This window comes from Archocentrus centrarchus, chromosome 19 (genome assembly GCF_007364275.1).
Source record: "Archocentrus centrarchus isolate MPI-CPG fArcCen1 chromosome 19, fArcCen1, whole genome shotgun sequence".
NCBI classification, from domain to species: Eukaryota; Metazoa; Chordata; class Actinopteri; order Cichliformes; family Cichlidae; genus Archocentrus; species Archocentrus centrarchus.
This window is the reverse complement of record NC_044364.1, coordinates 18,332,636-18,342,332: the sequence shown is the minus strand read 5'-3', so window position 1 is coordinate 18,342,332 and position 9,697 is coordinate 18,332,636. Positions and strand designations below refer to the sequence as shown.

General features: G+C 43.3%; 1 protein-coding gene across 1 annotated transcript; it reads left to right on the top strand.

The window, feature by feature from the left end:
* The first annotated feature begins 2,511 nt into the window (after positions 1–2,511).
* LOC115798846 (S-adenosylmethionine synthase) lies at positions 2,512–9,677 on the top strand. Its single transcript, XM_030755828.1, has 9 exons — positions 2,512–2,694; positions 3,331–3,408; positions 3,932–4,054; positions 4,162–4,274; positions 4,377–4,520; positions 5,828–6,046; positions 6,265–6,447; positions 7,009–7,142; positions 7,247–9,677. The coding sequence occupies exons 1-9, from the start codon at positions 2,610–2,612 to the stop codon at positions 7,347–7,349; spliced, it is 1,182 nt and encodes a 393-aa protein (XP_030611688.1). The 5' UTR covers positions 2,512–2,609; the 3' UTR covers positions 7,350–9,677.
* Positions 9,678–9,697: the final 20 nt, after the last annotated feature.

The following is a 9,697-nucleotide window of genomic DNA, read 5'->3' as shown; positions in this document are numbered from 1 at the left end:
TTTTCACCTGTTTTCACTTGATCCAGCTCTAAATGTGGAAACATCTGCTGGGCTTCACCTCAGCTACATGAGTTGCTGAACTCAACCTCTCTGCTGGTGCTTTTGGGAGTATTTTTAGTGCAATTATATAACAAACAGTGTGACTTGCTGTGTGATTTATTGTACCAACAGTTTTCCCCTTTGCTTCAGTTTTAGTGAGTGAAAGAGACACAAAAAGAGACACAAAACGAGCAGAAAACAGCTCAAAGCCTCATTACAAGATGTGCAACAAGCAGGAAGTGACAGAAAAACATGAAATCCTTAAACTGAGAAAATGCAGCAATTTAAGGAAATAATTGTCATTTTGTATTTGATGGCAGCAACATGTCTCAGGAACACTGGGACAGATCCATGTTTCCTGCTGTGCAGCATCCTGACTGTGAACATCTGGGAACTGTGGAGAGCAGCTGCTGCACTTTGGAAATGTTGTTCCATTCTTCTCTGATAGAGGACTGTAGATGCTCAGCAGTGCCGGATCTTTGTTGTATTTTTGGTGTTCCTGATGTTCCAGATGTTCTCAGCTGGTCAAAGGCCTGGACTGCAGACCGCTTCAGCAGCTGGACTCTTCTGCTATGAAGCTGCGCTGCTGGAATAGCTGCAGGATGCAGTTTAGCATCGTTCTGCTGAAATATGCAAGAGCTCCTCTGAAACACGTCCTCTGGATGGGAGCACATATTGCTGTAAAACCTGAATATACCTGTCAGCACCAATGGAGCCTTTCCAGATGTGCCAGCCGCCAAATCCATAGGCACCGATGCACTGCCACACCATCAAGCCAGGTTGTCCCTCTCCTCTTTAATCCAGAGCACTGTGTTTTCATCTTTGGATTCATCTGACCTCAGTTTTCCACTTTAAATGAGCTTTGGCCCCCAGAAGATGGCCCCGGTTCATATTCACATGTGGCTTCTTCTTTGCATGCTAGAGCTTTAACCTGCATGTGTGGATGGCACAGTCACTCTGGACGTGTTCCTGAGCCTTTCATGGCAGAATCATGTCTGTTTTTAACTGCAGTGCTGCATGAAGATCTCAGACATGCGATGCTGATTTTCAGCCTCGTCCCTTAGAGTCTCTGAATCTTTGGATGATATTATGTACTGCACATGATGAGATGTTTAAAGTTGTGACAATTTGATGTTATTCTGAAATTGTGCCAAAATTTGTAGATGCAGTTTGTTTGCAGTTTGTTTGTAGTTTTTTTTTTTTTTGCAGATTTTCAGTTTGTTTGTAGTTTGTTTGCAGTTTGTTTGCACATTGTAGTTTGTTTGATGTTTGTTTGTAGTTAGTAATTTGTTTGCAGTTTGTTTGCAGATTGTTTGCAGTTAGTAGATTGTAGTTTGCTTGCAGGTTATTTGCAGATTGCAGATTGTTTGCAGTTTGGAGATTGTTTGCAGATTGTTTGTAGCTTGTTTGCACTTTGTAGTTTGCTTGCAGTTTGTTTGCAGATTGTTTGCATTTTGTTTTTAGATTGTTTGTAGTTTGTTTGCAGATTGTTTGGAGTTTGCAGATTGTTTGTAGTTTGATTGCAGTTTGATTTTAGATTGTTTGGAGTTTGTTTGCAGATTGTTTGCAGTTTGTTTGAAGTTTGTTTCCAGTTTGTTTGTAGTTTGTTTGAAGTTTGTTTGCAGTTTGTTTGTGGACTGTTGACCCTCTGCCTCTCTAAAATGCTCATTTTATCCTCAGTCACATCTCCAACTTGCTGCTGGTTCAGTTGAATGGTTCAGAAATATTGCTGCAGCTGTTTAGTGCCGCTGACTTTTGCAGCTCTTTGTTGCTCCCATCCCAACTTTTCTGAAGCATGTTGCTGCCATCAAATTCAATATGAGCTGATATTGTTCTTAAAATTGTAAAAATGTCTCAGTTTAAACATTCGGTATTTTTCCATGTTCTACTGTGAATAAAATATGAGTTTATGAGATCTACAGATCATTGTATTCTGTTTTTACACAGCATCCCAACCTTTTTGGAATTAGGGTTGTAAACTGAGGACAAAGAAACACAATGACTGCAGTGAGGCAAACCACATGTGTATTGTTCATGGTTGTTTTGTGTATTTTATTCTGGACCCAGCAGTCTGACTAGTTCATCTATATTTTCATTGTTTTCTTTATTATCTCTGTGTGTCTGAGCTCTGACTTGGCAGCAGCTTCATGTGTACATGGGCACGGACGCCCTGTCAGAAACCTCAGGGGCCCCCAGGTACAAAGAAACAGACAGCAGGCATAAATGAATCAAAGGAACCCTTTGATGAAACGAATTCATCTTTTACTCTTTGATTGTTTCCAGTCACAGTTTGATGAATATGATAAAGTAGGAACATTCAGTACAGGGAGAGTTTAAAAAAGGGTCTCCAAGCAGAGAAAAGCATTCTCACCCTCCCCTTCTTCCTGTCTGAATGGTCTAACCCACATGGTTCACATGGTGCCCTCCCCCCATGTGTATGTTGTCTTTGCCTAATATAGTGCTGAGTGATCCGGCTGCACGGCCTCAGGACTGTGACATTAGATTTCATCCAGCCTGTGTGTGTCTCTGAGACAGAAAAAAGCTCCGGCCATCTCTGCACAGCTCTCACAATGAACAGTGCAATGAATGGGAATGAAGAGCACGCTCTTCATGACTTCATGTTCACCTCTGAGTCTGTGGGAGAGGGACATCCTGGTGAGTAGACGGGTGCTGCTTATCATATGATAAACTGTTCTCAATGCTTCAGTGATCATCTATGGCTTTGAGGAATGTGCAGAATCCCAATCAGCGCTCCATAAAAAGTGTTTGCAGAGCTGCGAGGATGAATCCTGGATTGGGAAAAGTTGCACTTTAGTTGCAGCACAGGCAGAAGTTTGGATCATTTGAAGCCGAGTGACAGTCTTAGTTTAAAGAGTCACTGCTGGAGCTGTTTCTGTGACATATGTTCTGTCAGTCTGAGGTAAGTGGACTCAAACTGCATTTAAAAGGAAAAATGTGTCCTCAGAAAAATGTTAAATTATGTGACTCAAATACAGCTGCAGCTTTGAGTTTATGATATTATTTGTATGATCAGTTTTTCTTTAATGTTCCAACAAGTTTCATTTGTGTCACGAATGAAACTTGTTGCACTGGTGTGCATTCACCAAATCCAGGCTATTCATAGTCTTGTAATTCCCAACAGGAACGATGTGTTGTACTTTGATGGAGCGGGAAACCCGATATTTCCAGACGCTGCTGAGATGAGTCTGACATGTGCAGAAAGGATCACACAAGGGAACGAAGCAGCACACATGCAGCTATCGATGCCTTTAAATCTTTTTTCTTTTCCAGATAAGATATGTGACCAGATCAGTGATGCTGTGTTGGATGCTCACCTGAGCCAAGACCCTGACGCTAAGGTGGCTTGTGGTGAGTTGGAGTTTTTGTCCAGCAGGGAGGAAGAGGGAAGTTCAGGGGACAGAGAAGAAAAATGCCAGACAAAGATGGCATCATAAAAATTATTATTTTACACACAGCGGTCTGCATGACAAGTGAGGCATTAAAAAAGGAGCTGGGGTGGAGTTGAGATGCAAACTGTCTTACATTTTCTTTTGACTGTGGTGGTCCCGACTGATCCACCCATCAGAATATGACGTGCAATAAATGCAGGTGTGATAACATGAAGCGGGAAGCTTCATGTTATCCTCAGTATTTTTAATTTCAGTTTAATTGAATTTTATATGCATTTCCTGTTGTTGCCATTATTGTCGTTTTGTCAGGTTTATGGAATAAAAAAAGTTCTGCTGTCAGTAATTCACGTACAGCAGGTCATCCTGACTCAGCAACACTTCCCAAGCAATTCACTTCCCTTCAGTCCAGGACAGTAGCAGTAATGATGTCAGCGAGCGTGAATGCAGATATGCAGTGTGTTTTCGTCTGTGTGCTCACACAGAGACGGTGTGTAAGACGGGGATGGTGCTGCTCTGTGGGGAGATCACGTCTCGAGCCAGCGTGGACTACCACAGGGTGGTGAGAGAAGTCATCCAACATATCGGTTATGATGACTCGCAAAAAGGTGAGCAAAGTTTTGAGCCTTTGACTGCAGTGAATCTGTACCTTTATCTGCAGGAGAGGCACTTTCACACTAACATGCACCTTCTCTTCCTCCTCTGTTTTTCCCAGGATTTGATTATAAGACTTGTAATGTGCTGGTAGCCCTGGAGCAGCAGTCACCTGACATCGCTCAGGGAGTTCATATCGATCGCACAGAGAGCGACATAGGAGCAGGAGACCAGGTCAGCTGAGTCTGAAACAGCATTCAGTCCATTTTTCTTCTCCAGATCTAAAAGTAAAATATAAAGTGCTGCAGTTTAACTGTTCTCATGCTGTGTGGGCAGGGTCTGATGTTTGGATATGCCACAGATGAGACAGAGGAGTGCATGCCCCTCACCATAGTCCTTGCCCACAAACTCAATGCTAAGATGGCTGAACTGAGACGAACTGGGATGGTCCCCTGGCTCCGCCCAGACTCCAAGACACAGGTGAGGTCAGAGTACAAAACACTGTGCACGTGACTGAAGAGGCAGCATGACCTTGCTAAACAGCTGACCTTGCAAAAATAACACCATGAATGAGTGAGGAGCAGCACAGTGGGGTGGTGGCTCACACTACTGCCACACAGCAAGAAGGTCCTGAGTTCGAATCCAGTCTGGAGTTTGTCGGTTCTCCCCATGCCTGCGTGGGTTCCCTCTGGGTACTCCAGCTTCCTCCCATAGTTCATGTTAGGTTAACTGGTGATTTTAATTTGACCGCAGCTGTGAATGGTTCTCTGTCTATGTGTTTAAACCCTATGACAGGTTGGCAGCCTGGGATTAGGCTCCTGCAACCCTGAATTGGATAAGCAGAAGAACATTAATGAGTTCATTTGCAGCCTCTTTTGCACTCTGAATTTAAAGGTATTTGGCATCCAGCATCTTGGAGAACCAGCCTCGGTTCTTTGTGGACTTAGAGACTCTCTTGTGGCTCTTCGTGTAATCCTGGACTGACTGGATTGTGTTAAGATCAGGGCTCTGTGGATCCAGACCATCTGATTTTTTTGTGTGGATGATGACTTTGTCTGTATCGTTCAGTCTTGCTGTCCTTTCACAGATGCCTCTATGATGGGGTCATCCCGATATGATATCTTAAGATGTTTAAAGAAAGTTTTCACTTGCTGTAAAAAACTGAGTTAACAGAGTAACTAACCTAACCCTAACCCCTGTAATCAAAGCCTAATATATGCAACTGTAATTTTTATAGGAGGAAAATAAAAAATAAAATATGATGAAAAAAACAACCATAAATAAGACACAAAGCAGGCTGGTAATAAATTGGAGTGTGACACACTGAATGGGACATTATTTGTTGTGGAGCAAAAAGCTAAAGTTGGCAGCATGTATAACCCTGAATGAAGTACAGCGGCCTTCATTAAACACCTCGCTTCGTTTCAGATTTGTCTGCATTAACATATATGTTATATGTATGTTAGAGGTGAAGTAAATTGGTGAGTAACTGTGTAAAGGTGTAACTAAGAACTGTAAAAATAAATGTTTCCTGAGAAGAAGTCAGTGGGGCTCCCCACTAACATGTATGTGTGGCAGAGCTGGTGACCTCCAGAATGTGCTTACAGCGGAGCTGAAGCAGAGCTCGCTGGTATGCAACATCTGAGCTGGGAGATGCCTTTTCAAACAACACTTTTAGCTGGTGAAATGCCTCTGATCCTGCTGCACATGTGGCATTAAATCAAAGTAAAGGGAGAAATGTGGACACTTTAAGATGCCTAAATGAAGCTAAAATTATATTTCCTCAGGTGACAGTTCATTACACACAGGAAGGGGGCGCTGTGGTCCCCAAAAGAGTGCACACTGTGGTGATCTCCGTGCAGCACGATGATAATGTGAGCCTGGAGGAGCAGAAGAAGGTCCTGAAGGAGAAGGTCATCAAAGCTGTGGTGCCTTCACGGTACCTGGATGAAGACACCATCTATCACCTGCAGCCCAGCGGACGCTTTGTGATCGGCGGGCCGCAGGTAAAGAGGCCCATCAATCACAGCCAGGAACACATGCGGTACCTCAGTACTACTTACTGTGAAGTGTGATGGAGTTGCACCTCAGAAACAGCTGCATCAGCAGCTGCTGGCAGGCTAAATAATCATTTACCTGAGAATGAGGGAATTAGTTGATGTGAGTTGCCATATGATCTTGTATGCGGTGTTATATGACTGCACATCTTTATGATTTCTCTCAGGGTGATGCAGGAGTGACAGGCAGGAAGATCATCGTTGACACATATGGTGGTTGGGGGGCCCATGGGGGTGGAGCTTTCTCTGGGAAGGACTACACCAAGGTGGACCGTTCTGCTGCTTACGCTGCCCGCTGGGTGGCAAAATCTCTGGTGAAAGCTCAGCTGTGCAGGAGGGTGCTGGTGCAGGTGAGACCTCTTTCTGGCAAAATCCGTCCTAAACACTGTTTGGTGCGGAGCTTCTCCTGAGCTTTTCATGCTTAAAGCTCAGGTTATTTCATGTTGTTGTTCTGCATGTTTGAACATTCGGTTTGTGAGGGAAAGCCAATGAAAAGATGTTTGGCTTGAAGGAGTCCCCACAAAGATGCCAGAATGTGTGGATGCTGAAGAGTTCATCAGTTACTCCCCCTGACACAGCTGAGAAAGAGGGAAAAGAGAAGATAGAGAGTAGAGAAAGGAGGACAATAGGATGGTTTCCCTGGTTTGGTATGGAATAACTTGACTGGCCTGCACAGACCTCTGACCTCACAGACACTTTCAGGTTTGAATGGGAGAAAATCAAAGGAAGATTTTGTGGAAAACTTCCCAAGCTGAGTGGAGGGTGACATGGCAGGACCCTAAAGCCATGGGTGCCAGAATAACATATTCAAAAATCTGTGTGTATGTATCAGTGCATCCACAGTATCTGGACTAAAACACCAATCTGAGTGAACTTTCTCTCAGATCATCAGGAACATCCTGTGTTTTCAGGTGGCGTATGCGATCGGAGTGGCCCACCCCCTCTCCATCTCCCTGTTCACCTACGGCTCCTCTCCAAAGACCGAGAAGGAGCTGCTGCAGATTGTCAATAAAAACTTTGACCTCAGACCTGGAGTCATAGTCAGGTCAGGATCACACTTGAACTGCTACACCAGCTTTGTTGTTATGTGTGTCCAGTTAATGTCCATGGATACTGTAGTGAATTTCTCTTTGCTGCTTGTTGCTGCAGAGACCTGGACCTTAAGAGACCGATCTACCAGAAGACGGCATGCTACGGACACTTTGGCAGGAAGGAGTTCCCCTGGGAGGTCCCGAAGAACCTCAATTACTAGTGTGTGTATGAGAGAGTGTGACTGACTCAGAAACAGCTGTCTTAATGTAACCCAGTAAGAGTGAGGCAGCTGCCAGTGGTCAGGGGCGGCAGAAGGGTGGGGTTACACAGTCCTTCCTCATTGGTCTGAGTCAGAGGTGTGTTTGGGCTGGAGGCGTTTCAGCTCTTTATGGCATAGCCCCTAAATAGCAGCCTGAAATATGAGAGATTTTTACACGTTACCACAAAAAAAAAAAAAAACAGTAAAAAATGAGTGGATGACCAAATTTGAAAGGAGAATAACCTGAATCACTGTGATGTCTTTGGACCTTCAGTGTGTTCTCATAGAGCTGGTGGAGCTTCTGCATGACTTTTCATTTTTCTCAGTCACTTTGGCCCAAATCTTAAACTCCATATTCCAGGGAAATCTTTCACAAACTGACGCAGACACTTTTTCATGATCATTTCAGTGAAAACCTTTTTGAAACCTTTTTGAATGATCTTGACACGTACAACAAGTTTCACTTAAATAAAAAGGAAATAAACATGTCTACCAAAGAGCTTTGATGGCATGGAAGTGGGCACAAAGTGCCTTCAAGACAGCGAGAAGGGCATCACAGTCTGAGTTTGTCCAAATTGACTCAGAACTTCTTTATACCACATATAAAGAAGCGCTGTAGGTGCAGGTGCTCCTCACTGCTTATCTTTCAACTCTAAGAAGCTGCTGCTTGGCTGTGGCGTCCATCACTTGGAAAACATAGAAATCATTTTGATGAGAATTTGTGCCCAAAGTGTCAGAAGTGCCACAATTTCCTGTGGTTCCCTGTAGGTCATGCATGCCGAGATGCAGGCTGATGGTCCTTGGATCTCGGACCCAGTCTTTAGTTTCCTCGTGAATCTTTAGTTTTTATAATACACAGTTTGGTATTTTTCTTATTTTAGTCTTTCTTTATATTCTCAGGTTTTGGTTTCATGCTTTCGGTGTGCTGTAGTACCTGCTTTAGTCTCCATCTCTCTGTCTTTGTATCAGGTTAGTTGTGATTTCCCCGTTCCTCTGGCGCCCCTCCTGGTTTATGTGGGTAATGTTTTTGTTTCTATATCTCGTCTAAGTTTACTTCCTGTGTCTCGTTATCCCTGATTTGTGTCTCCCACCTATTTGCCCCTCACATCATTGTCTTGTGTATATTTACACCTCAGTTCTCCCCTTTGTCACGTCCTCCCTCAATGCCGTGTTTCCTGAGATTCCTAGTTTGAATTCCTGGCTCCAGCTCTACTGTTTGCTTTGTATTTTTGCATTATAAAAGATTTCAGCATTAAAACTTTTCTTTGAGTTCATGTTCTGTCTCCTGATTCCTGCATGTCGGGTCCTGCCTGCCCCACAGCTGCACGAGAGTCCACCTCTTCTGTTCTTTGCTGTGTAAAGTTTATTCTTTCTGTGTGTTTACTGCAGCTGTAGTTTGGTAAACATGTAACTGTCAGTTTATGGAGAGTAATACACAGCAGCAGGTAGTTCACCTCAGAAAACTGTATTCATGAGTAATAGTGTGGGGTAGAAGCAGCCCTCTGCAGGTATCTGTGATGCTTTGCTGCTGTTTTTGGTGCTGAGAGAAAAACTGCCACAACCTGAAGCTTTTCACCATCCTGCTGTTTGTACTTTGAGGAGTTTATCCAGTATTTTCTATGCCTGGAGTTTGACTTCAGTGCGAAATCAAACCTACTCCATACCCAGCACCTGTTTCAGTTTTTCTCTGAGGTCCAACAGTCACAAAGCAAACACAGATATGATCTCACAGCCCAGTGTTTTAAAAATTACATCAAAGAAAACCAGTGTTTCTTTTGCTGCATGCAATTTAAAATTTACCCTTCATGTGTTCATGTGTGATATGGCTGCAGACATTAAAGGTGCTCTCTGTGTTTCAATTTTTAATAAGTAAATCAAAGTAAATATATTTCTAATATGAAGTTTTTATCAGGTTTTATGCAAATAGATATAAAATTCCGTTTTTAATTAAAGATGACCAAAGATCAAATAAAAATGTCCCACAGAGGCTTCACATGTTACTCTTAAAGTGTAAAACTGGATTTGTTTTGTTTGCAGTGTACATACCAGAAGTTATGCTGGATTGTTGTAGTTCTTCACTTTTCAGTTTAGTGTTTTTCTCAGAGAGGATTGCAGTGTCTTTGTTTGGCCACCATGTGGCGCCAGAGGAGCTCCAGTGCATGCTGGTTTGAGCTCTGCTGGAGGGTGGATCACAGGTCTAACCTCAGGTCACAGGATATGATTTTCATCCTCTGCAGAGGAGCAGCTTCACCCAGGAAGTGAACCATCATGATAAAAATGCAGAAATATTCATTCAGTTATGTTTCCCT

Bases quoted from the DNA above. Each gene is read 5' to 3' on its own strand.
- LOC115798846 (XM_030755828.1), top strand. From the start codon at position 2,610: ATGAACAGTGCAATGAATGGGAATGAAGAGCACGCTCTTCATGACTTC. The intron at 2,695-3,330 runs GTGAGTAGACGG...TTTCTTTTCCAG, and splicing joins TGTGGGAGAGGGACATCCTG to ATAAGATATGTGACCAGATC. The intron at 4,275-4,376 runs GTCAGCTGAGTC...CTGTGTGGGCAG, and splicing joins ACATAGGAGCAGGAGACCAG to GGTCTGATGTTTGGATATGC.